This window comes from Corvus hawaiiensis, chromosome 2 (assembly GCF_020740725.1).
Source record: "Corvus hawaiiensis isolate bCorHaw1 chromosome 2, bCorHaw1.pri.cur, whole genome shotgun sequence".
Taxonomy (NCBI): domain Eukaryota; kingdom Metazoa; phylum Chordata; class Aves; order Passeriformes; family Corvidae; genus Corvus; species Corvus hawaiiensis.
Window position 1 is genome coordinate 25,206,870 of NC_063214.1, and position 27,913 is coordinate 25,234,782.

The 27,913-nt window shown below is 40.2% G+C and overlaps 1 protein-coding gene across 2 annotated transcripts in view; it reads left to right on the forward strand.

Annotated features, from left to right (window-relative positions):
- Nucleotides 1-27,913, forward strand: part of GSK3B (glycogen synthase kinase 3 beta) — a 149,184-nt gene that overhangs the window by 64,040 nt on the left and 57,231 nt on the right. For both annotated transcript variants that reach the window (XM_048293900.1, XM_048293901.1), the window contains exon 3: nt 15,793-15,876. In XM_048293900.1, coding sequence (XP_048149857.1) covers nt 15,793-15,876 — 84 coding nt within the window. The remainder of the gene's footprint in view (nt 1-15,792; nt 15,877-27,913) is intronic.

A 27,913-nucleotide genomic window follows, 5' to 3' on the forward strand; every position in this document is an offset into this window, starting at 1 on the left:
CAGAGAGCAGGTACGTCTAATGCTCTTGAGAGCATGGCAGTGCTGCTGCGGTAGAGAGCTTGGGTATTAAATCAGGTGTTGGGTGGAAATACGGTGTCTCAGGAGGAACCTTCCGCACCTGTCTCCTAGTTGGGGAGAAGAGTATTGTGTAGAGTGTAAATAGAAGATTATCTTGATGGGATAAAAATGGTGCTTTTGAGACTACTTGGATGTTTGGTGCATGCAGATACTTCAAGGCTCTTTGTTGCACCATTATGTATCCTCTTTTGGAAGTCCCACAGCATGAGATTGCCGGGTTACAGAAGATTTGCATAAACAGTTTTTACATCTAGCAACATTACCTACCTGTGGCTCTCACTTGCTTACTAATTTCTTACTTGGTTAAATTATCCTTGGTGCAACATTCCAGTCTTGGAGCACGATTTGAATATGTTATTAAATAATTTGTCTTCAGTTTTTTCCAGGGAACACAGAGGTATTTTGTCTTTAAAATGGATGGCTGCTAAATCAGGCAGCGGCAAACTCTGTGTCCTTTTTGAACTCAGTATTTGTTATTCAAATATTCTGCTGCGGCAGCTATTACACACTTGAGGGGAAAGAAGGGATAACCCATAAAATGCTTGTCATAGAAAGGACAGAAGAGATCCACCTGCTGCTCAATGAAGGCTTCCTGAAGCAAAGAAGAGGGACAGATCTTTCCATTTATGTGTCACCAAGACAGCTGTGCTCTACCCTCTGGCACTGTGCTGTAGGTCAACCCTTCTGGCTTAGTTTAAAACCTTGCAATTGAGCTGTTTTTTTTTTTTTTTGGTGACTCTTTCTTGAAGAGGAGTAACTCAAAGTCAGCAAACAAAATGACGAAGGTTTAAGTAAATGTGAAAATGGGAATAATTTTTGTTTTCCAGTTGTTTTCTTGAGTAGACCTGACATTTTATAACCAAGTGGCGTGCTCCTTCTGGAAAGTATTCAAAACTTTGAGAGCCATGTAATGGATGATTGTTTTCTTTGCTGCTAATGGCAATATTTGCGCCACTCATTGCTTCTTGGAAAAGTAGTACCAAGACATGGGAAAATAATAAAAGGAAGCTCTTTTAAATATTTTGTCAAGCATCTGAAGTACAGAGGCAGTTCAGACTGTTGGGCATATTCTAGCATTAGTAATGCTGCCAATTTTTTCATGTGACTTGGATACTTCCTGGTCCCTGATGACTGAGAAGGTGAGATGTTTGTGACCAACAGAATTATTTTCAGCCTACACAATACACGGAATTACTTTTCTACTACTTCTGCCTTGCATGTTTTTGAGGAAAGCTTGTTTTGGCTTTTTGTTCCACTTTGTTTTTTCCAATCACATTTTCTGTCTGCATTATGCAGTGAAATATGGCACATTTGCAACACCGGAAGATTAAATTTAAAGGATAATGTAAACTGAGGTTTTGTTGGATGACCTGGACTCTCCTATATAACCTACTGCAGGAAATAAAACTGAATCTGATATTTGACTGGTTTTGTAAGAGTTGTATCATGTAATAACCGAGAAAAAGAAATATTTCTGGAAAGGTAATGAGAAACTTATTCTATTAAAGAAATGCTAATAACAGTCCTTGATGCTTTGGCACGATGTTGATACTTATTTTGAAATACAATGAGTGATGTCAAAGAAGTGGTCGTCATGCATTTATAATGTTTTTTTGGCCAGCAAAGAAGGGCTTCATTCTTCTTTAAGGTGAGATGTGAGGTGTGATGTTTATCATATTTTTAAATATAAGTTACAGACTTTAACTAAGGAGAAGGCAGTCTGCTTTCTTCAGGGTGGGTTTTTGTTTATGTAGTGCCTAGTACAGTGAACAGAGATGAGTAATGGAGGCTCTTATATGTGTCATGATGCAAATAAGCAGACTACAGACATCTATATTCTGTAGTTCTTCTAAGATTTGAAGCCAGGTCTAATTGTTCCAGGCCAAACAAAGGTGCTCATTTCACATCTTCATTTGTGCCGTTCCTTTGAAAGCCCGGCCATGGTGATTAGACTGCTTAGGTCCTGAGCTAACTAGTCAAAATACAAACATCCAGTCTGAATCACTGAAGCATAACAATGCATGTGGAAAACAACAGCTGGATCTAATTTCAAATTTTTTTAACATTCAAAAAGCACCCTGTCACAAAAAGCTCCTTGTTTTCCCCCCCTAAGCTTTATCAAGTGAAGACAGAATATATAACTTGATGTCTTTTAAAGATTCATCCTCTTCTTTTTCTTCATTCAGAGATTTGTCCAAGGATCTGCTTATCAGACTGAGTTTACAGGCCCTTTTGCATTTCATCTTACTTTAATCTCAGCAGGCACATGAGTCATAAAGGTTGTACCAGGTTTTTTGGGCTTGAAAACAGGCATCTCATTTATACCAGATGAGTTTAACAGTGTAAGCATGTTGATTGATTATAAATGAAATAATTTGTTGCAGGCTACTTAGTCCCTGAAATGGGACATTGCAACTTATCTGGGTGTTATGGTGAGACATGAATGCTACTTACTGTGCTGTCCACCAGTTGCATTGCTCTTGCTGCAAGTGGACAGAGGAGAGTTTTTTCCTTTCTTTTATTTTTTTTCCTTTGTCGAGTAAAACTCCGTAGTAGATGTGGACATTGCCTGTGGGCACTTTAGTGGAAAATTCAGGCTTGGTGTTAAATAATAGAGGAACCTTTAAAAAGATGTGTTGCTGACTAACATGGGAATTAATAGTAAGTGTGCAGGTGTGGAAATGAGGTCATAGCAGTTTGCTACTACAAAATGTAGTGCATGGGCTAGGGAACATTAGGAAGATTCAGTTCAGTGTCTTAAGTGGATGGACTTGCTTTGTTTTCTGATGCTGAGCAACTTCGTAAGCACATTTCAGATGAAGTCTGGCGGGAGTAAGAGGATGTAGAGCAGGCGAATTAAGGTGAGCACAGATTTCTGAAGAATTTTAAAAAATGAGAATACTTTTTCTTTGTAGTGCTCTGCTGAACGTACTTTATAAATAGTGAGCAATTCTGAGTTATTAAATTAGAAGGTGGTAACAGCTTACAACAACAGGTTGTTGAGTTATCTTTAGTTGAGGCAATGGTATTAGAAGCTCTGTAGTTTTCTAAAAAGTGGTTCTATATTCTTGCTAGGTTAGATTCTTTTGTTAGTGCAACATCACAGTAACCTGTACTAGAGTTGCCTGTCTGTGAGACCTGGGGTTTCCCTGATTATGCTGGATTTATTAACACTATCTACTTGTCATGTAGATATCTGCAAAAGCAGCAGTATGAGAACATATGAAATGGAAATGTTCTTTCCCAGTGTGCAGGAAACCACAGCAGGTTGATTGGAGTCAGCATTTGAAGAGCCACAGCAAATAGTCAAGAACTCGGTGCTATCTTTGTCTTTTTAATTAAGTCAACATAAGGGCAAGAAAGGACAAGGTTTGCAGGTAGTATGCTGGATTTCCTGGTAGGCAATGACTGTTTCTGTAACTGCGTAACAGGCATAAAGGTTATCTGCTTTCACGCAGGGCTAACAGATCTAGTAGGACAAGAAAGTAGTATGAGACATAAGGAAAACTAGGGCATGTTGAGGGTTGCCTGGGGTGTTGGAGGCGTAACAGTGTCAGTGTATTCACTGAACAATTTCTGTGGCAGCATGAAGGCCATCAATTAGCAGGAAGGATAAACAATGCAAGGACTCTTGTTTGGATTTAACCTGATGAGTATCTCTTGGAAAGAGTCCTCCTTGCTAGTGGGAACAGCCTGTGCCCAGTCCAAAAGCACAGTGCTGTGTGCAGGTGGTAGTAGAAAGTCCCTTCCTGGTGGAGCACTGAGCTGTGGTATAGTGTCCTACTGGCTTGTCTGCATGGATCTGCTTGTGGGTGATAATGCTGTAGCTGACTTGAGTAGATAATGAACTTGGAAAGAGAAATAAATGTGTCTGAGACCTTTCTAAATTCAGCTGTCCAACTAAACAATGTAGAAAATTTTAACTGATTCACCTTTAAAATTTATTTGAATTTTCCTGAGTGTACGTATACAGTGAGCACAAGATACGGTCACTCTTGTCTTAACCTAACCTTGTGTGCAGGATGTGTAGGGAGTGATAGTGTCTTGCTTACATAAGCAAGGCAGGCAGTACCACATCCTTAGCAGGCAGTAATCTTCATTATTTCATAGTGTTGGGATTGTGAATGCAAAACGTTCTCAGCACCCTTTGTGTAGAGTTTGATTTCAACAAAATGTGGAAAAGACATTTTCACTGGTTAGGTGTGGGGCAAGGAAATTAATTCACAGAATCACAAAATGGGTGAGGTTGTAAGGGACCACAGTGGGTCATCTGTTCCAGCCTCCCTGCTCAAGCAGTGTCATCCCAGAGCATATGCCACAGCATTGCTTCCAAATGGTTCTTTAATATCTCCTGTGAGGGAGACTCCTCCATCTCTCTGGTCAACGTGTTCCAGTGCGTGGTTAACTGCACAGTAAAGAAGTTCTTCCCTCATGTTCAGGTGGAACTTCCTGTCCATCCATTTCTACCCATTGCCTCTTGTCCAACTGTTTGGCATCACCAAGAAAAGCCTGGCTCCATCCTCTTGACACCCTCCCTTCAGCTACTTACATAGATGAGGTCCCCTCTTAGTTGTCTCTTCTCAAGGCTGAACAGGCCCAGCTCCCTCAGCCATTTCTCATAAGTGAGATGCTCCAGTACCTTCATCATTTTCGTTGTGCTTTGCTGAACCCACTCCAGGAGCTCCATGTCTCTCTTGGACTGAGGATCCCAAAACTGGACACAGCACTCCAGATGTGACCTCAGTGAAGCCGAGTAGAGGGGCAGGATCATGACTCAACTCCAGGTCATCTCGACAGCATGTCTATTCTGCATGATGTGTGTAGTGGGAGATCTTCTTAAATAATGAAAGTAAGATCTTGCAGTGGGAAGTATATGACAAGGTCAGTGAAGGTTTTGCATCTTGCGTTATTATTAACAGTAGATGTTTTAATGAATTAATCTATGAGAATCCTCTCTAGCACTGTATGTTAAACAAAAGAATGCATAGTCCATTGAAAAGGTGGTAGGTGGTGTAGGAAACAATTTCTGAAATAATTTGTGATTGACTTGCATTGAGCCTCTTCTACAACTGCATTTTTGGAAACAACTTACAAGTTCAGTAAAGAGAGGTTAAATTTCCATGTCTTCAGGTTTTAGGGTCCCAGATGACTAGGAAGTTCTTTGGAAGCATCTGGTGATGGCTGCTGACCAGCCTTTGGATGATGTGGTGCCAACATAATTGATCTGACCAAGTTATCTTCGTTCCCTCAGTCCCTTGTTTTTAGCAGTTCTCTTCCATTTACTTGCTACAGAGTTACGTGCAAATTCTCATTTTATTCTGGAAGCAAGGTGGAAGCCAGGATGCTCCCAAAGCTTCCTGGAGCAGCTCTCCTATAAAAACAGGCTGAGAGAGTTGCAGCTGTTCAGCCTGGAAAAGAGAAGGCTCCAGGGCGATCCTAGAGCAGCCTACCAGCACCTAAAGGAGGTTACAATAGATGTGGAGAGGGACTTTTTACAAGGGCATGTAGTGATAGGACAAGGGGGAATGGATTTAAGCTGAAAGAAGGTAGGTTTAGATGAGATGTTAAGAAAAAATTCTTCCTTGTGCAAGTGGTCAGGCACTGGAACAGGCTGCCCAGAGAAACTGTGGATGCCTCAGTCCTGGAAGTGTTCAAGGCTGGATTGGATGGGGCTCTGTGCAATCTGGTCTAGTGGGAGGTGTCCCTGCCCACGGCAGAGAGGTTGGACCTAGATGATCTCAAAGGTCCCTTCTGACCCAAACCATTCTGTGATTCTGTGATTTTTGCACTTACTGGGTGAAGAAGGACTGGGCTTCATGGTAGTTAGGTTGCCCCCGCCCTGTGTTGGTCCAGCTGGACCTGGTGCTTGGGAAACTCTCAAACTGGAAGCCCATGAGGTGGTAGTGTAGCCTTTTGAAATCTGCTTAAAGTGTGCCACTTTAAATTCATAGTGCTCACCTCACATATGAAATAATTTCTTTCTGCACCTTTCTTTTTTTGGGAGATCTCTATTCCTTTTTAATGTGACTAAATTGTGAAGCTAATCATAGTGCTGTGTCTCTGCTTTTAAATTTGCCTTTAGAAAACATGCCTCGTTATGCAAATAGTTACTAAAACTTGTTTTTCTCTGTACTTTTTCTTTTGGGGCAGTTTAGGCTAGAAGTGAATGTGAAGATTTCCTAATCTTTTCATTTTAGTGCTGTGACACCCTTTTGCCAAAGGAAATGATTTCTTGAAAAATGGGACAATGTTTGAAAGCGCTAATGCTGACTAAGGAAAAAACCCCTCAAGCAAGAAGTCTGATAACCTGTTTTATCCAACTTGGAACACTTAATTCTTCAACAGCTTATAGTGAATTTGTACTTTGACATAGCTGGCTTTCCTTTTCCAAGTGTATGATAAGTTGTTTGTATCTAGCAAAGGTCAACTGGTGAAATTATTCTGCAGCTCTGGGAAGAATGTGCTGGTGCCTTTTAATATGAAGATATGTATTTGGGGAAGCTTGACTTGTTTTTATATATAAAACTATGAAGGAGTGTTGAAACGTTCTTACATGTGTGGCTATCATCTGAGATTTAGTAGGGTATTTATTATTTTAGGTTTATCTTATACCTGATATTCACATGTGGTTGTTTTTTTTAGTTACAGCAGTAGCTAATAAATTTTGTTATCTGCTCATGACAAACTTGCCAAACCAGGTGGTGGAGAAGCAAACATGAATTTGGGGAGAACAGCTTATTGTATATATGCATAAGGCAAAGAGCGTAAGTTCCAATTTTAACTTCACTGCTGGAGTTGAGCCAATTTCCTCTCCCATTCCCCCAGCCCCAGAAGAGCAGCTGCCCAACTTCCCTCTGAATTCAGCAGGGAATGGTTAACCCTTTAAAAGTTTAGTTATCTGGGAGCTCATTATTAAGAAATTGTACTACTTGAAAATTTATTCTGTTTGGCAAATAATCATCTGCAGGCTAATTCCACTTGCCAGTTCCACTCTCCCTTTGCTCCCAGCTCAGTCTTCACCTGCTGTTTCCCTTTTTTTTGTCTTCTAGTTTGAACGTTGCCTCTCAGGTCTGAGGGAGTAATTAGGATTGAAATAAAAACCCCTCATGACTTGTAACATCAGGCATTTTCATGTCATGTAGCAATACGCCTGAGACAAAGGAAGAATAAATATTGGGAGCAGCACTTACCTGTTCCCCAAATAAATAAATATATAAATATATTTTTGGAGGGTGAGGAGAAATTACCTTTGTTTTGCACGTTCTTTGGAATCTGTTTGCATGAAGCATCTGCTACATCATAGGTAAGAAGAGAAGGCCAGGAGTAATAAAACATTTCATTAATGTTTAATAATGTGATTAGCAACCCAGTGAATGTCTTATGCCTGTGGGAGATTGGAACTTATTTGATTAATAGATTAATTGCAACCTGTTCTGGTTGTGATTGCAGGTGTAAGGTTCTGTGGATGTTGCAGACTCCCTGAGGACTTATGTTACAGGCATTTTTATACTTTCTTCTTAGTTGAAGAGTGAAAAATCAAAACATGAGGAAAAATCTGATGGCTATTTCTATGAAAGGAAAAGGATTTTTACTGTAAGAGTTTTTTAACAGAGATCCTCTGTGCTTCCACTGAAGAAAAATGGGTATTGTTATCTCTGAAAGCATAGGCCTGCCTTTTACAAAATTATTTCCTTTCAATTATTCTTCTGCACTTTATTTCAATCTTATAAAGTACTTGAACAATCTCTGAGTTTCAGACTTAGTTCTGTTTTTCTAACTTGGGTGTACTGCAATCCCTCCTGCATCTGGACTTGCTGCTGGCAGAGCACAGTAGATGCTGTAGAATGGAAGTGTAAAACCAAGCTGTTCATCCGGTCACAGTATTTGAAACAACCACTTAAAAATGATGTAGTAAATATCAGGCTGTGGTTTAGAAGTGATGTGATGCTGGAAATCAGTTTGTCTTCTAAGTTTAGTCTCAAGCTTCCAAAGTTGGAAGAAATTTAGAGATGATATTAAGTCTGAGATGCTCTTAAACTCCACTACCATTCAAAGAGGCAACAGTGAGCTAATGAATTTGTCTTCCACTGTTCAATTAACTGCTGAGATACAGGAAGGGAATGAAAGAAAAGATCTTTTTCTTCTGTTCTCCCTGGAGAGATCAAGGCTTGTTTTATCTCTTAAGAACACAAATAAGCCATTTCTGTTGCCAGTAATAGGAAACTATGTGTAATAGCTATATGAAGATAAAGTTTTCTGCTTGGGACTGTGTTCTGCATTGGAGAGAGCAGCCTGGAGATGACGTAATATGGCACTTGCCATTTCTGACTGCCTAGGGGAAGAGTTAGGAACTGGAGAGCACGTGGTCTCTTCATGAGAAGGGATGTAATGCCTGAGTTTATTGGGAGCAGTAATAGAATCGAAGGAGCTAACAGGGTGAAAACAAGGTGTGTGTTAGTACCTCACACACCTTGTTAAATTTTCATCCAGTATGCCTGTCAGCTCACTCATTACTGAATGGTTGTGGTTCAAATCTGTCTAGTTTTGAAGGGGCTAATGAAATCTAGCCCACCTTTGTGGTAGCTATGTGACTTTTTGTTCCACTCATTATTCTAGAACTTTAGTTTAAAGCATATTTTTGATTCCTGTGGCCCCTGCCTGCTCTTTAATTTCAGTTGAGCTGTTAATAAATCACGGGTTTGCAGGTTGGGAGTGCGCTGGTGGCCCCACCTACACTTGCCTGAACCCTGCGCCTTCAGCTTGCCCTGGCCTGGCTCCAGCCCAGCACACTCTGCCCACTGGCTTCTTCAGGCAGGTCCTGCCTGCTGCTGCAACTTTCAGAGCTGATACTTTCTGCCCTGCTCTGTACCCATGCCAAGGCTGAAGGTCGCTGTGCTCAGTAATAAATTTTGGACAGAATACAGCTGAGGCAAGCATTTTGTGCCTGTGACTCGTTTCTGGGGGTTTGCAGGCCAGCGTATCAGGATCACTTTGCGGTGCAGCCTTGCTGTGCATCTCCATCATTTGGCGCTTCGGGATCTTAATTATCCCATTTTCACGGGATGAAAAAAAGCGAAAAGTGTGGCAATGTTGTGGATCTTGGTAGCAAGATATAGCTGGGTTTGGTGCCTTTGATGCCTTCTGGTTATGTAGTGAAACAGAGCATGATGCAACCACAATGCAGCGAGTTGCACAGAAGTGCATACACAAGCATTCTGTATCTTGGACCCCCTTGCAGCTTCCTCTGCTCATGCCCCTTGTGTAGCACAGTGCACACACACTCATTATTCTCATGTTGAATAGGTACTTAGCCTTCGGATTTTCCCTTGTATGAGGATTGCGATTCCTGCGAATGGCAAGCAGGAAGAGATATAAGGAAGGGGTGGAGGGTGAGAGTATTTAAAGCAGCAATTCTATATTTGAACTGTAAACTGCTGATGGCTATCACCATTTTTTGTTTTAGTTTTGTTTCTTTTTTTTTTTTCCCTAGGGAATCTGAGAATGTCAGCAATATATAAATTACTATTTGATCTGTGTTTCTGGGACTTTTTGGATTATAAATTCTGAGTGTTTCTACAACTGCTAGCCCTCAAAACTGCTTCTGTTCACATGCATGTGTTAGACATTGGTAGAGGTTGCAGCAGGACAGGGTACGTGGACTTATGTTGGGCTCCAAGTATTTACAGTAATCGATGGAACAGCAGGAACTGGGTGGTGGGTGTTGTGGCATTACAGCTCTTGGTATGTCATAGATGCAGATAATTAGTAGATAGTATTTATTTGTTGGCACTGTCCTCTGCTTTTGGAATAAAGGTCATGATTGCCTGAGTTTGAGACTAACAGATGTGCTAAAAATGGAGACCACCCCAAATTAGATCTGCTGGTGTTGTAAATATGCTGTGACCGGCAGGAAAGGGAGACTGGGGCTTTGTCCGAATGCACGCCTCAAACGTAAATGAGGAAAACTCTGATCCCTGTTGACATTTATCTCTGCTTTAAATTGCTTGCCTAAAAAATGGACTTAACATGGGTGGGTAGCTATTGATGACCAGAATGGACAGATTCCCAGCCAAGGCTTCTGTAGTTAAGGCCCTTTTGCACTACTTTTTCCTCCAAGCACTAATGTATTTGTGAGATCTTGGGGCAGGATGGATGTAGGAATTGGCCTGTATTCTGTAAAATGCCTCAACTATCATATATCTGTGAAAGTCAGTTCTGTGAGAGTAGTTTCTGTAATACTTTTGCTGACAGCAAGACAGTGTTAAAAGCAGTTTTGTGATTGATGGTGTTTGACATCCTTCTTTGGAGGAATGGGTCAGGCCACTTCTTTTTAGAGAAGATATGGTACACCTTTTATTTTGCAGACTGTCTTGCTAAGCTTAGGACAAACCACACAGGCTAGGATTGGAGCTTCAGTAACAATATTAGTGAAAATATGCTAAATATGCTGGGGTTTTTGATCCCACTACCCCTTGGTAACCTGAAGGTGCTATTTCAATGACATCCTCTGTGGTCTTGAATCTTTTTGTTTTGGTAGGTTTTGCAAAGCTTAGTCTAGGAGGGATGGCTTCATTGTTGTGCAATCAGCTGTCTCTGCAAAGCATTGATAGTAGCTGGCTAGGATCACACTGAAAGCCCTGTCAGTATGCGCTTGCTGCCCTGTGCTTGGAGTCCAGCCTTTTTCTTGTGGTGGAAGAGGGTCAGGATAAAGAGCTTTATTGCTGCTGGATGAAAAATGCTTCGAATCTGTCAAGGTTTCGGCCTGAGCCTGTTCTTGGGGCAGGCTCAGCAGTGCAGCAGGTGAAGGTGAATGGACGTGACAAGTCATTCTGGGTGTAGAAGTGGGAAGAAGCAGGGTGGGGGGAAAAGCAAGCCCTGCTGCTTCATCACTGTCTTCATGCCTCCTGCTGGAAACTGGTTTCTTCCCCAGCTTTGCCCATGGCTTTCTCTTCCTGCTGTTCACTGTGGGAACACCTTTATGAAGGGTAAGAAATGTGGTAGGATGGGGAAGATTAGAAGTAGAAGCAGAGAAAAGGAGGAAACAGTAACCATGACATATACAAGAGCAGGAATATGTGTGTATACTGAGAAATTTGGCTCTACCTGTGCTGCTTCCATCCATCTGTAATGCCACAGTTCATGCAATTACACTCCATGTGCTGTTTTTCCAATCTGATAGAAGAATGCAAGGTATCGAGCTTCATCATTTGAAGGTATTACACCAAGAATATTAACAATTACTTCCAAAAGTGCAAAAATAAGCATTAACATTAGTTGCTGGTCCTACTTGATTTAAGCAAGAAGTCTGATGCTGAAGGTACTTGTTGAATTAGACTGGTAGGTTATCCTGCCTTTCCATCTAAAAGGTATCTTCTCTGAAAGTTCAAGATGTACAATAATTTCATCTGTTCAAAATAACCAGGCCGTGTCCTTGGTGTGACACAAAGCAAAAATATAAATTCCTAATTTCTCCCATTTCATCTGCACTGAACATAACCCTCAAAGAACCTTGCCGAGACTTTAAAGAGGTTTTTCTTCTTTTTCAGAAGAAAAACAAAAACTAAAACCCAGCATGCCCTTCAGCTAAGAAAACTGAGGAATTCTCTTCTGAACTGGATCCAGGTGATACTTCACCACTTCACTGGATGTATATTAACAACGTCAGGCTGACATGAGCTGTACAAAACCTTTCACCTTTATTCGCTCTAGTCCAGTTCAGGAACTTGCAAGTCCATAAAGCCTCATCTCTGATGATCCAGTCATTTTATCCCTTGCTGTAAGGAGAGGAGGGAGAAGGGGATGGGGAGGGTGTGAGACAGGGAGAAGGCAAAGAATCAGACTAGGAGTGAGGAATGCAAACTGGCTTAGCTCTAGAACTCCCTGTATGAGGAGGAAAGGGAGTGTGTGTGGCAGGGAGTGATGGTTATCCTAGTCTGTAATAGCAGATTACAGTAGTGAGGCAGAAATGACCCTGCTTTGGTGGTATGGTGTCACCTGCAGCACAGCTCTGAGGAATTGGGGTTGTAACTTAGGAGAGAAGGCATGAATCCTTGTGCGCGAACTTTATTAGCTGTACTTTGAAGTTATAAATCTGATGTCTTGGCAATCTTTAACCAAATCTTCAACCTTGATGAGCAACCAGTTTTCTTCAACATAATGAACAGATAAGAGGCAGGCTGGTCTAGGAAAGTTACTTTCATAAGTGATGAACAGGGTTTTGTCACATGGGGTTTGCTTCAGTAGTTAGTGAAAGGCTTAAATGCACTGATCATAAAGCAGTCTGCATCAGCAGCCTTTGCCTTCTGGATAAAGAAATCTATTTTAGATGAAGAAATTGAACTGCAGAAAATCTGCTGAGTAATCCGTTCATAGTCCCTTTGGTTTGTGGCCTCTCAAAGGAACACGTGCTGCAGCAGCACATTTTGGTGGGATCAGATGTCTGCTAGGTCCTCTCTTGTGGCAAGGCTGGCACTGAAGGGTATTGCTTTCTACAGTGCTTACCAGGCCTGGTACACTCGTTCAGTTAGAAAACTAAACCCTTTCCTTCATGTCGAACAGATGGGAGAACAGGAAATTACAATAACTTCCTCGTCGTAGAATTTTTGACTTAGCATCCATGTTTCTTGGAAGACAAAAATGATGAGTTAAGGACAAGCATGAGCTTTAGGTTTTCACCCACCCTGTAGTTTGAACGTGCACTGTCAGCCTTTCTCATCAGCATGTTTTGAAATGATTTTAGTTTGCATTGTCTTTAGACATGCATTTTGTCTCTTGCACTTGGTGCATGACATCTGTCACTGTTCATTTCACTAAAGGTTTTCTGGTTATAATCTGATATTTCCCCTTCCTCTCCATGCATTTCTGCACTGGTATTTAATAGCCCACATCATAATGTGAAAAGGTTGTTATTTATTTAATATGTATACAGGGAAGTGTATGATAAAGTGAGCCTACTTGGAAGTATTCATCTGAAAAAAAATTAATTCTTTTACATGAACATCAGTAGCTGTTTCTCTGCCATATCCAATTTGAGCTTTGCAACTGTTCAAGTATTTCCAGTTTTAACTCCACCAGGGAGTGGTGATTAGAAATCAGCTTGGTTTTAAGATAGCTGAGGTGACTGTTTGGCTAAGATTGCAGTTTAGATATGTTTCCTTCTGCCTAGTCACAGGATGCAAGATATAGGTTACTGTGTAACTGGTTTATGACTTATCCCTGATATTAGCACCTCTTGAAACACTCTTTGTGCAGCTGTAGCAGATGGTCGGGATGAGAGCCGAAGGAGGTGGATCAAAGTGGAAAGCATCACAGTGGGCAGAGACTGTGCTTGCACTAGGATGAGATACCAGAGTATAAATATAACTTCAGCCCAGCATTAGAATAACTTTTGCTGATTTCTTTTTTCCAGTGTATCCAATCAGCATGTACACACTATCTAAAGAATACAAAGCGATAACCTGACTTAGAGTATGTACGGGTATTTTAAGAAGCTGGTAGAGATATTGCCAAAATAATATTTGCACATTAATGCTTAGCATATTCATGTTTCTTCCAGTAAATCCATGAGATAAAAAGTATTATTCCCATCTCACAGTCAGTATGAGAAAGGGAAGAAGAAATTACTTGCTATATGTTGGGCTATGAAATGCTGGTGGAATTTGGTTGAGGTGCTAGAACCTGCAGTGTTAGATTTAGTCCTATAATAACACTCTTAAGTGCCATAAAAGCTAACTGGAGAAATTAATTTTCTGTCATAATAGGGGATTCTGAAACCAGTGGGATCTAGAGCCATCCCTGCTTTGACTCACTAGTTGAAATCTGCCCCATGTTGTAAGGTGCAGGGAGATACCCCTGGGCCAGCAGTGGTTTGCACAAGACAAGTGGATGAGATTCTGTTGGTCTGAAGTTTGCCTTGTGCTGTGCAGCACAGGAACCCCAGCCATGACTCCCAAAATTGATTTATTTTTCACTGCATTTAATAAAGAATGAGTAAGTGGGGTATATGTGAGCTCCTGTTCCTACCAGGAGCATGCTTTTCTCTGTGAGATGTGAGGCATATTGACGAGGTTATGTGGTGAAGCCTGTATTCCTTTTTCACAGATTCACTCCATAAGATCTCAGGAACTACATGAAAGCCTCAGTGATCTCTCCTTGCTTTCTCTTACTTTCTCTCTTCATCTTTCAGTGTAGAAATAGGCCTGTCTTGGTATGCACTGATCAGTCTTAGGCTTTAATCTGTTCAGAGGCTGGGCAGGCTCAGGGAGGGACTTGTGTTCTCCTTAGCTACTGGCTGGGTAATTGCTAACTGATAACTGTATGAGATGTCACTCGTGTTTGTAAAGAGCTGGCTAATACTGAAGTATTTTCTCAGTCAGCGGGTGGCAGGGTTGATAGGATTAATGATACTGCATCGTATCTAGCACCTCTTTTTTTTAAGGCTACATGGCTTAGAGGAATTAAAAGCAGAGTTTGTAGCCATGTTCACATTAGAAGCTCTGGGTGGTTCTTGTGGCATTCCTTAACAATTAATTGTAGTGACAGACACTGTACGTGACCCTCTGATAACACAGAATCTGAAATCATTCTTTTGACAGCAGCACTACGTAAAGTGGGTGTTAGCTTTGTGCATTTAAGTGTGAAAATACGTGGTGGCTAAAGAATTCTCCTCGCAAATACTCCTGAACTTGGCCAGAGTTAATGATACTAGTTAAGGCCAGTGAATTAGTCTAATGTATTGGTTCTTGCTAGTTTAGCTTGTATGATTAGCAATCCTGTGATCAAAGTAAAAAGTGGAATACCTTCTATTTTTGTAGCTGCAGATTGCATATTAATTGAGAAAGGAAAACCAGTGATGTGTAAATGTGACTAGAGGAAAAAAGTATTGTAGCAACAGCTGTGGAATGAAGTGTGACAAACACAGCAGTGCTAATTTTACTTGCTTGTTTTTATTCATACCTGCAATTCAAAACTTCACTTGTTTTTATCTGGCAGGCTGTAAGATCCTTCATTTGTTCAGGCCTCATTTATAACTGATATTGCAGGAAAGTCCCCAGTTTATCATGCATGTGATGAACTGATTTTAACAGCTTTTTCAGGTTGATACAAAATGGGAAAATAAGGCTGTTATTCTGTCTGTCTAAACCTGGTTTAACCTTGTTTGAAAAAAAGTGGAAATTGAGTTACCTAATCAATTTCAGGTGCTTTTTGTTGGTATTGCAAAAAGAATAGTAGAGGAAAAGATAATTTGTTACAAACCTCTCTTGCACTGTAGAGGAGGGTGGGAGTGTAGGTGGAAATGTTATGTTTGCTTTTACAATGTTTGCATTATTTTTACAGTATTCAAAGGGGATAGGCTTCCTATCCTTCTGGTTGATACACTGTATTATTATAAGATCAGAAAATAAAAATGGAAAGTTAATGTCTTCTTGCCTTTTACCACTGACCCTTTGATAATGCAAATAGGTAATTCTTGGATTATGTGATGGATTTGTGGACGTTTATTTTAGAGAGAAGATGTACTCAAAGTTGGCAATATTCTCCATGATAAAGCAATTGCAATAAATGCTAATGAACATGTGAAAGCTGTTGCCTCTTTCCAAGTTTGTTTTTCTTTGGCTTGTCAGCTTCTGTATCTGTATATTAAAGTGTTCATGATGGTACTTTACCTTTTTCCACAGAAAGTTTTTCTAATTGTTTGATTTTCTCTTGTTTCAGAACAGAGAGCTCCAGATTATGAGAAAGTTGGATCATTGTAACATTGTCCGATTGCGTTATTTCTTCTACTCTAGTGGAGAGAAGGTAAGAACGAAAAACAAAGGAATGCATCCTGCTAACTGTCTGGGGTATAACTGACCTGTCTGAATGTCTAGAGACAGAAGTGTGAAGATACTAGACATATAACACTGAGCAAATGCTAAAGTGGTGCCCAACAGGTCATACTGGGGCAGATGTTTTTCAGTATAGAAGTGTGGGGTGCATAAGGAGCAGTGTTACACTAAAAATACAACAGGAATGCAGCAGATTTGCATATGCACTGCCTTTTTCTTAATTTAGTGGATCACAGCTGGGCTTTGTTTATGTGTTCTAGCATTACCTTCCTGTATGTGCAGAGACATGTTTTCTAGGATTCAGTGTTAAAAATTTTAGATTTAAAGCATTTATGTGACTTTTCCCAGACCCAGTCTTTGTATGCTTCTGTCCCCCTTCCTTGTGCATCTGTTCCAGACACAGGCTGCATTTCAGAGCCCAGAGGAAAGAATAATATATGATGATGTGATTGTAGCATTTGTCAGAGTGTTTGTGCTCCAGAAGAGAGAGCGAATAGCTGGATTTAATAAATCTCAAGAAGTAGATACTGACATTTGTTTTCGTTCAGTCCAGGTTTAAAAGTTCCTTGGTTCTTTTAACAAGGGCTTACAAAGTTTAGTTTTAATGTGAAATTAGAATGCGTTCCTTATCTAAGTATGTATCAGCATTTTATAAACCGTAGGAGAATTCAGGATGAAATGGACTTCAAGATGGCATCTGATCCAACCTTACCCTTAAAGCAGAATCATCCATGGAGTAAAAAAAAAGTCATTGTGGTCTATGTGGGAGTTAATGTAAGTTGTGAGGTTGGGAAATGAGCTAGATGATCTTCTGAATTTTCTCTGATCTTTCTATATATTGTTATAAATATTTATATAATTTTTAGATAATTTATATAAATGCTGCCATTATGTTCATTTTGTAAGGCAGATTGCATCCTTAGTTGTCTTCAGATGCTGGTACACTTGTCTGTAGTGCTGTGAAGGGCTGTATATGAGAGCTGATAGCTACTGGCAGGCTGTTAACTGCAGGTTCATAAAGTGGGTCAGCAGACTGAGAGGGGCAGCCCACCCATTTCATGGTCTTTGGAGCCAGAAAAAGAGCTGACTTCTCCAGGATAAGTTGCTTTTGGCAGGGCACTGCAGTCGTGTGCAGTGCACAGGGGGATAATTGGAGGAGATCTGCTGTTGCCTCTCTGAGAGGTATTTTGGGGGGCACCTGGTCCTGTACCTTGCCTGTGCCTATAGAAAGCTTGCAAAACCACAGCATTCAAGGAGAAATATGATCTAGGGGTTTTGAATTTTTTTTTTTATCAACCTCCCTTTTCCTTCCTTGCCCTTGGCTGGTAATAACAAGCATTTTCAGCTGTGGCTGTTTTGTGGGTAGTGCAGTGTCATTTTTTTAAGCTGTATTTTATTCATAAACAGAAATTCCTCAAGTAGCATGAGTGCAAAAAGGAAAATACTGTGAAGGCGGGTTTGGGATTTTTTGTTGGTTGGTTGGGTTTTTTTAAGCAGCTTGTAACTTGACTGGAGCGAAATAGAATTTCCTGGACAAACAGAAGACAACTGCCTTATCTAATGGCTTTCAAAAATCTCCTGCAAACAGTGAGTTTTAAAACTGCTCAGAACTCTGTCCCCAGGAGCTTTTGTGTAACAGTAACTTGAGAAAAACTCTTTTGGAAACCTTTAAATGACATTGAGCTTGAGACTGGATTTTCCGTTCTGCTGTTTCAACTCCACATGGCTGATTTTTGGCAGCACTAGTTTTGCTTTTAAAAATGTGGTCTCTGTCCATGGCCAGTGAATCTTTATGCTTCAATGAAAAGTTTTCTTCCACGTTACTTGCTGCTCTTTGGTCTTCATGCCTCTGCTCTGTACCTTTGAGATTTCCACTGCTACGCTGTTGCAAAATAGGGCAAATGGGTACAAGTCCTTGGGGCCAGCACACACCCAGCAGAACATGAGCAGTGTAATGCTGCAGTTCAGGTTGCAAGGTCTCTTGCAGTTCAATGCAAAATGACACATAATTGGCTTGCAAGTATTTCCATGTAGGTGGCAGCATGTGAAGATAACTGTGTGATAGCATGCGTGACTCCTGCCCTTTCTTGCAGCTCTCAGGAAACACCTGCAGAAGAAGCTGTAGCAAACACAAGCTGCGTGTTAGCACAGCAGCTTGCCACAGCTTTTCCTCCATGGACTAGGAGGTATAACAGGTTGTTGTTCTTGCCTTGTAGCAGACTGGTGCTCTGCTAGGAGGAAGGGGGCTGGAGTTTTTCTGCTGCTTGGGAAAAGCTCTAGGCAGCAGCAAGTTGGTGTTCTGCTGAAGTTTATGTGGGAAGGAAGGAGAACTTTTCTTATCATGTTTTTGTCAGTTTTGGGAAGCAATAACATCTTTTCCTTTGTGTTACCCTCATAATAAAACTTTCTGTCTGGGGAGTGGAGAAGGGAGAAGAGTGTAATGTCCCACCTGGTAACCAGGAAGGATGTGTAGGAAGCAGTTGCAGATACAGATGATACGTCCCCAGAGGTTTATATAAACTGATTATTGAAACCAAGTCCAATGGAAAGAGTAATATAAAAATCCAAGAATTGTGTAGCAGAAAATGTTTAGTGATGAGTTGGGCTTGCAGTTGTTGACTGTCTTTGTAAGGAACTTGATAATCCTCTGCCATTAATCTGTGTTTGTGATAATTAAGTCTAGCAGTGATGGGAAAATCTCAGAGGTAACTCTTATCCTGCTGATGTCTTTAATGAAATTTTGATACTTATGTATCAACCATTCTTTTGCATAAAGATTTTCATGCCACTGTGCTTACTCCACCTGTTCATGTTGCTTGGACTTCTCCCTTCCTCCCTGGTGCTTGACACCCGCTTCTCTAAGCCCAGAGACTTTTCTTTCTGGTTTTGTTTGTTTGTTTGTTTGTTTTTTGGCTGGTGTCCAAGAAACTTAAATCTGTCTTGATTTAGAGATACTGCAAAGGATTTCTCCAAATCCAGTCAGACTGGCACTCTTTGACAGCCATGTGCCTAACAGTCACTTCAGTTCATTTTAATTGCTAGGTATTTTTAGACACTGGGAAACCTTAAAACTGGCTTCATTCTAGCAAAGCAGGGTTTCATTCTTGATTAGAAAACTGGAAAAGTATCAAATAGAAAAACAAGTCTAAAAAGCACTTGCTAGTAAGACCATTCCTTAGCCGCATCCAAGTTGTAGCCCTAGTCTGTAGATATTTGGAGCTCTCCATTAGCTGTTTCTGCAGGCTATCTGTGGAACTGGTTGAAGGGTTTGAGCTCCCTATCTTTTCTTTTTCCTTGTGATGAACTCTCCTTTTTATGTCTCCCATTTGCTTAAACTTCTTTCCTGCTTTTGACAAAAGCCATCAAGCCTTAGCAACATGAAAATCGTGCATCAAACATGGCTTTGGCTGATTTATTTTCCTTTCTTTTTTGTGACTGGATGACTCCCTCTTGTCTGAGCATCTTTGAATTTGTATTGCCTTTATATGGCAAAGTGTGTATGTGTATATATATACATGCACGCATATATTTATACCTTTATGTGTATATATAGATATAAAAAGTTGTTCTGAGTACTGACTACATATTAATCATGTTTGACTAATGATTTCTAGTCCAAAAGAGCTCAAAGGAGGTATGTAATTTATATTAAGATGACAGTTGACAGGCTTGGCATTCAAGTTGCTGCTATAAACTATTTCCTCCTTGATTCATGCTTTTTGAAAGTTTACAGACATTTGTCAGACCTGTTGGATAACCCAGTTTTTTTCAAAAGTCTCTTCCTTAATGAATTTTTCAGAGTAGATTCTGATTTTTTCTTCTTTTGAGGCTGTATGAGATATCTGATAGCAGGGCACTGACTTTTGTAGCTGTAATGTGCTTTTCAGTAATCTAAAATGTGTAATTAATTATATCTGGTGGAATGAGCCAGAGGGAAAGAAAAAATAACCAAATAATGGGTTAAATTGTGTATGAAAGATTTTCCTGGTGAAAATAGTCACAAGTCTTTTCCATGCTGTATTTCTGATTCATGGTTTTCTAGGTAATTCTTGGAGAAAATGAGCAAGATTTTAGGGCTAGCCAGCTCCACTGTTTGATAGGTTTGGTATTATGCCTTAGAATAAGATCTGGAACAAGATGCCTGGTTTGCCTGTCAGCTTTCCACTGTAGATCAGACTGTATTAGGAAGGCATATATTTCAGGGTTGATTTTTGCTACATTTCCTTAATTTCAGGAACTGCTTCGCATTTAGCATGATACAAAAATGTAGGTCTTGATTTACTTTTGCAGGGGGAGATGGTCTTGCCACCTGTCCTTTCTAGCCTAATTCTGCTGAGAACCTCTCAAGCCATGTTTCCAGGCAGGGGAAACATGAATATAGTAAATAATTCCTCTGACTCCTTTGCTTAGAGTATTCCCTGATGTTTTACAGAATGACCTAACTTCTTAAATCAGTGGCTGTCAAGTAAAATTACTTAGGCTGTGTAAAACCTGAAAAGAGTTCCTAACTCCACTCTTTTTATCCCTCACTATTTCTGGTTAGGTCTTTGTGGCATTTCATAACTGCCAGGCTTGTATGGATATTTTTGAGTGTTTAATAGACTGATTGATCCATACTTGTGTCCAAAAGAGGATGAAAAGTTACTGGAGGCACTTGTTTCTGCATCAAATCATGTAAAAGTAAATACAATTTTTGTTGAGTAATTGCACTTGTGGTTATGTCCCTTTAGTTTTTCCTCTTTAAGGTGGCTTAGTATTCAGAGGAGTCAAGCACAAGTGGAAGCGGAGAGAGATCACAAATAGGCAATATGCCGATGCTTTTTTGGAGGCTGAGCTGGCCCTTCTGCATGCTGTAATTGATGTCAGGTCTTATTTATCCTTGGCAATAAGGGCATGTAGCCAAAAGTCCATGAAGACTCAGGATGGAAATTTGCTCCCACAGACTTAGGCTGAAGTTTAAAATGCAGGAGATACATGTTGAGCTGCATCTATAAGCTTCTGTGCACTACCTCGTGCTTTGGCAGCACTGTATTAAACTGCAATGAAGAAGTTTGGAAGAGGGCAACTGTCTGATTTGCAAGCTTTTGGTGTTTATTTAAGTTCATATCCTTCTTACATCTTCCACCTTCAGAGAGATATGAACATTCTTTCTTGCAGGAGTGTTCAGATGACTCCTCGTGTAAGGATCATCCATTCTGTTCACTGTTGAAACAGGAACCATTTGGTTTCTTAGTTTAACTTTTTTTTTTTTTTGTTTAAAGAGGAGGTGCTGCATAAAAAGGTCAATTAAAAGAGCCTTGAGCCAAATTTTGCACTGACAGTCTATGTGAATGCTTTGCACCAGCCTAGTAATGTGCTGAAGGGCCATCACTAGAGATGAATTTAATAACTGCCATTCATTCAATCCCTGGCAGATCTTCTGTGCTGTCAACAAAGGAGCAATTAATGCCAATTATGAGGAGTTTTGTGATGTTGGTATCTCTGTAGTCCTTGCCTGAGGCCTGCCAAACTCATTTCAAAAAGGGCGCCAGTCATCATATAATGATTATCAGTTACTGCTGTTAGGGTTCGCAACATGCTGGGAATTTCCTTAGTTGTAGTTATGAGCAGTCTCTGTTTTTGAGTAGGTTTTGTTATTAGAAATAGCAGTTTTATCTGCTGTAGTGGTAGGGCTTCACAGGAGCAGAGTAGGCAGCAGTGGCTAGATCATCCTCAGTGTGGGAGGTGCCTGCAGTGAAAACAGGAAGCTCAGAGATGTCTCTCTAGACCAGTGAGCCATCCAGTACATCTGGCTGGTCGCTCTTCTGTTCTCAAGTCACTCCTCTGACAGCTCTAGCTTGTGCTCTCATCTTCTCAGTGTTGGATAGGCTTTACGAAAGCAGCTTGTGTTGTTTGTCCTGAGGCAGGCAGGTAGTTTGAACCATTGCTGTGTGTTGTCTTGCCTGGCTTTTTGTCATGGATATATCCTGATTCAGAAATTCCTACTCACTCTGGAAGGTAGTGAACAGTCAAGAAAACAGTGGATCTCCAAAGACTCTGCTTTTTGTTTCCATCACAAGGTATGCAGGGCAGTCCAGTGATCTGAACATCATCTATTAGTTTTCATCTTCCAACAGATTTATGGCCAGTTTATGGCACAGTCCCTGCTTGGGAGCTGGGGTTCAGATATCCACAGATCACTCATGTCAAAGACGATAGCTGAATCCCACCTTTTAGATGTTAGGCAGATGTTTCCAACTTCATAGAAATTATTTCTCCTTGGAAGTACAGCTGTAAGCTTAAGGACTTCACAGGGCAATAATAAACAAGAATCATCCAGGAAATTATTTTAATGTGTTACCTTTTCCTTTATGGTAACCTCTCTTTAGAGGGGAAAACTAGGTCAGAAAATGTCTTGGGTTTTTTTGTTTTTTTTTTTTTTTTTAATGACAAAGAATGTCTTAGTGCATCACCTAAGAACCTAGATTCTTTCATTGATCAGAGGTAGACAATGTAAACCAGCTGGCTTTGAACAAGTCCCAAGAAAGTTCTTAAATAGGAATTTTATTGGGAGGGCTGGCTTCTGGCCTTATGCTACCATCACAACTGATCCAGTTGGCAGTTCCTACCTACATAACATGACTGCTTTGCTGAAGAGTAATGAGCATTTACAGAGCAATTTGGTAAGTTTTGACAAGTAGGCATAGGAACAGAAGTTTTGGGACAGATCTCAGTCACGAAGAGTGAGGGACTAGGAAAGGAGATACTTTGCCCAACATTTGCAGTACTCTTAGAAAGTATTGGTATCTTTCTGAACACTGAAGTTGAGTCTCCATCTGTTCTAACATCCCTGCGTTTATCTGTGTGAAACTGCAACTACATCTCTGGGCTTATACTCCCTTTATTTTGGTGTCAGCCAAAGCTCTGTTTTGAAATAGATGTGGTTGTAAACTGAAAGTAAAAACAGACACACGTAGCCACTGGATGTCACTGTTCCTTCATACAAATAAGGTCAGCTAGCACACCTTCTGCATTTTCAAATTTTTCTTTTGTATCATGTCTACTCAGTAGTTAGAGTAGGAAGGCTGCAAATTTTTGCTTTGTCTTTGAAAGTGTGTCCAAAGTCTTTGTATCTTTAACATACAATGTCAGCCTTCAAGATAAGAGAAGGAAGGTGGGTCTTGCATGGTGCTTGATAAAGGGATGTGAAGTGTGTGGTGGTTGTAGCTTTAAGAAAAGTAAAATAACATTTTTTTGAATGTAGGGCAAAAACTGTGTGACTTTGAACCTTTTGTGTTGTCTAAATCTGAACGCCTAAGTCAGGGTGAGTGGCATATTTTACCTCATGCTGACACTCTAGTGTTCAAATAATGCACTCTCAAAAAAGGCATAGTCTGCATGAAATGCTGGAAGGCATTTTCTTGCTTTCCAACTCAAAGGTAAATCCCTCAGGTGCTTTTTGACACAACCCTTGCATAGCTGCATCTTCTCAGTAACTGCTTGGTGCAGCACCTACCTCCGGAACATCATCAGTGGGGTGCTGTCATATGGCAGTAAAGAAAACATCCTCTTGAGTGAACTTACTGGTTTATTTACCTCATGTAGCCATAATACTGAAACCTTGGGATAATTTTAATAATGAGAACTACATCTTGGAGGCATATTACTTAATTTTAGGCATATGGCTTGTCTGTGTTTAGCTTGAATAGGCATATAAAGCAAGTTTCTTCGGAGTGCAATTCCACTTTCGCTTCTCCAAATGCAAAGTTAGTTTAAGAAACTCTTGTATTGTTCATCTCCTCTCAGTTGTGCTCATACAGTTGATGAGGTGGAGTCCATCGAAAACAAGTGAAAACCCATCAACAAACCACAGCAGAAGCACTGTCACGCTGTTACTGATCTGCCAGGAGATCAAAACTGAAATGAGCATGTTCATCACTTTTTCTAAATGCTGAGCAGTAAATATAGTCACCCTAGAAGAGAGAGCACCCACAACAGTTTCTTAACCTTTTTATCCTATTACTTGATGTTCAGAGAAGTTTTCCTTAGATTCTAGGTAGGCCTTGACAGTTCAGGAGTACTTCCAGTGTCTTACTAGATGCTGTCATATTTTCAGAGTAAGAATTTTCCTTTTGCTGTCAGTCTGATGTTGGCATGTATGACCCCCCTGGTTTCTATCATCATGGTGGTAAATAGGGGAGCTAGTTGGACTGTGACTTAATATTGGTTGCTGCTTTATATATGCCCATTGTAAATGTAGTGTGTCTGATACATGAAAGTAAAAGCTAACAAAAGCTTGTAGAAACCACTCAGGATCAATTTGAGGTTTGTTAAGGTAGGGAATGATCATAGAGAAGCAATATTTTAACTTTCACTGCAAGGAACAATCTAGAAAAGTGAATCTTTTAATTCAATAGCTATTGTTTTATTTTAATTCAATAGCTGTTTCTTTATACTGGCCTCAAGCACAACTGGAGGGTGCTTTTAACAGATTAGTTATGAGGACTGAAAGACAGAGGAGTTTTAAAGTGGAGTTTGAGACCTCCGTGCAACCTTTCCTTTGTCAGTAAGGTAATGTTTTCAATTTCATTCAGTCCTCAGCCACATTGTGTGTAATGCTCATGTACTTTCATCCTGTTTTGTCTCTAATTTCTGGCACAAGAAGAAAACCAAAATTGGTAAAATGTTTTGGCTCTTGTGTCCTAGTCTTTCTCATGCCTCTTATTATGGTATAGGTTATATTACTATTTACTTGTATGAAGTATTTCCCACCAAAGTGAAGCAGTGCCTGAATTGGTGGTTCTTGAATGGCACAGAGAAGTTTGATGGCAAAGCAGTGGTTATTTTGCTGTGGCTCATTTTGGAGCAGTGTTTGTCAACTGAGGATTTATCTGCCAAGTGACAAAAAGCAACTTCTAGCACTTGATGCAGTTGCTGGTACATGAGCCGCATTGCTGAATCCTAACAAAATACTTGACCCTGGGTTTCAGGATCTGGCTTTCTGCCTTTCCCCTTTTTTATTTCAAAGTGTACATGGTCATAACCTTAGCAGCAAGCACAGGAGAATATAAGTACACATAAGCATTTGACCTGCAGCAGAAAGCTAGTAATCCCAAGGTCTGTAAAGAGAAGTGAGTTATTTAATGACATCGTGTGTTTGCTTTCTGTAGTTCATATGCTGCAGCTTCCTCTGGACTTTTCTGTTCTCTGTAAGTCATTTCAGAGATGCTTGTGACAGTTGGGTTACCTTGGTTTGTTCCCAGACCAGCAGTTTTGAAACAGCAGTATGGAAACAAGTCACTTGTGGAATATGTGGTGAGGTTTCCTGCAATGGAAAGATAAGCCTTGATCGTCCCAGTTGATCCTCGAGCAGTTGCCCTCATTTTACAAGCTCTTTGAGCTAACCCTGTTTCCTATTGCAATACATCTGGGTCACTGGAAAAATATGTGTTTAGAAGGAATGCATGAGGTAGGCAAACCAGGTTACATCATGCTCAGAGCTTGTTAGGCCACGACTGCTTCCTAGCTTGTCCTGAATCTTGTTCAGGGGAATCCAGGTAACTTGGATATTATTTTCATCCAGTTTATGCTCACTGAGGAGGATAAGGGCTTGTGAAAACTCTTTCCTGTATGTTTATCAGACCAATGCCAGGTGACATCAGGAGGATGTCACTCAAAACACTTGAGTAATCTTTAATTCATTATAGTAGTTATTAAGAGAACTTCAGAACTCAGTTGTGTGTGGTAGGAGTGGAATATGCTGCTACTTACATGGCCAACGGCGTAAGCCTGCATATTGAAGCTGCGTATTAAAGTTCTGGGTCCTTCAAGTGGTACATCAAAACTTGTTAGTTGATGGGGGGGAAAGGTGTTCATGTGCCTTTGTGTTCTGTGGGATAGATGTTTACACAGGAACAGTACCACACAAAACTCATGCTGTTTGTACAGGTACTGTGGATAGCATCAAAACTCAGAAGCAAAGCGTCCATCTCTTAAGATTCAAGTAGCTCAAGGTTTTTTGTGCTTGTGTTATGTCATGCTATTGAACTGATCCCATTTTTAATAGAACATAAAATTAGAAATAAAAATGGAGGCACTAAAAGCAAAGCAAAATGATATGAACTAGAGAGTTGTTCTGTAATTCTCAAATCTCACTGTTGCAAAGAAGTGTAGAGAGGGTTTACTGATGATATGTTTTACTGTTTTACATGTGTCCTTTTGTTTGTACTATGAGAAGATGATAATAAAATCACTATAATTTAGTTTTTACTCATTTTTTTCCTCTAATCTCTCATGTAAATCTTTTTGATACATGAAACATGAATCCTTGCATCAAAGTTGCCAGTGTCAGTAACAGTACTCAGTGCAGTGATTTGTCACCAGTAAGACTTTCCCATCCTCTGAGAGGCAGACATTTAGCATATTCATCAGGTTGTATCTACGCTGAAGCAAACAGAATTCATATTCATGAAGCTGTTTTCTCTCATGGTTTACAGATTGCCTTACCAGGCATAAGCTAACTTTGGATTTTTTAAGACATTTATTTTTGGTATTTTATAACTAAACCTTGAAAGCTCTGACCTAAGAAGAGGTGGTGGATGAATTTGAAGTGAGAAAGAGTCAGGGAAAGGGCTTGAGTCAGGGAAAGAAGACCTTTTCTTGTTACAGGGTAAGTGCTAAAATACGGGGTTTTTTCTTGCATACATTTGCACATCTGTGGAGTTCCAGAGCCATCTGGTATTCCCTCTGCACTGCTGGTGGTTGTCCCTTCTCATCCATTTAAACAATATTCTTTCCCCCAGCCTCGTCCCTAGAAGCCTTCACATTGTTCCTGGTTCCTGGGATGGCACTGGGAGAAGCACCAGCACAGGCAGGGTTTCGGAGGCTGCTGCTTGCTCCTTGTCTGTATTTGAGAAGTATGATAAGACCTGATACAAGTTGGTGGTCCATTGACATTTGCTTGGTGGTGTGCTATTGCCACTGTCATTTAAGCAATGATATTAAGAAAAGAGCATCTTTTTGTAGGGAGGAATTACATAGGTAGTGCCATGCAAGGTGACTTGGTCTATTAGGAAGTATTGGTAAGGACAATTAAATGTCCTGAAAATACAAGCCTTTAATGTCAAATAATGATGAACAGAGATCTTGATTTCTGAGCCTTTAAAAACACATAAAAGCTGCAGTTCTCTGCATATGTATTCAAGGTGTGTATTTCCCTGTGTGTTACCGTGTACCAGACTGCTGCTCTTTGCTGTGGCAGGACAGCAGAGCACTGTGAGAGTAACACACGTCACTCTCTGCTTGAAGTGATGGGTCAAGTCACAGTAGTTAGTATTTAATTGCTGTAGCTAAATGAGGTTTGGGTGTTAAGGTATGGATAGCCAGCAGGTCTTCTGACAAGGGACTCCAGTTGAAGACTTGGGAGTTCTGTGCTGTTTCCATCCATGTAAATTCTCTGTTGTCTTTCTCTATAGAAAGTTCTAGCTGATGATATAGTGGGCGCAGGAAAGGTTACTTGTAGTTAATCCAACTAGCTTTCAAAAATAATTTTTCATGCTGATATAGTTAATTATACCCACCCCCCAACATTAAATGTATTCACAATCCTGATAGGATTTGCACTGAAGACTGCATTAAAATATCAAAAGTCTCTTTAAGACCTGTTTTACTGCTGAAAATTCTCAGTTTTGCAGTTAGGCACTATATGATTATAGTACTTTGTCATTTAAGTCCTCTTTGTTCCTTCTTTCCTTTGCTAATGTATAATAAAGTACTTTATAATGTAACAAGGTACCTTATTATAAAGCTACTTTTGTTGTTTCTCTGTGTTATGTTCCCATGAACCTCTAGCCTAATCCTAGATACTAAAAATTATACTTGAGACTTTGGTTTTGGCTTGTTCTCTTTTGCCATGAATAAGTTCATACGTTTAAGTTGAAGATAACTTCGACATCAAAATACATGTAAACAGAATGGTTACAAATGTTGTCACTGGCTTACTGTCTACAAATGGTTAATATGTTTTAATC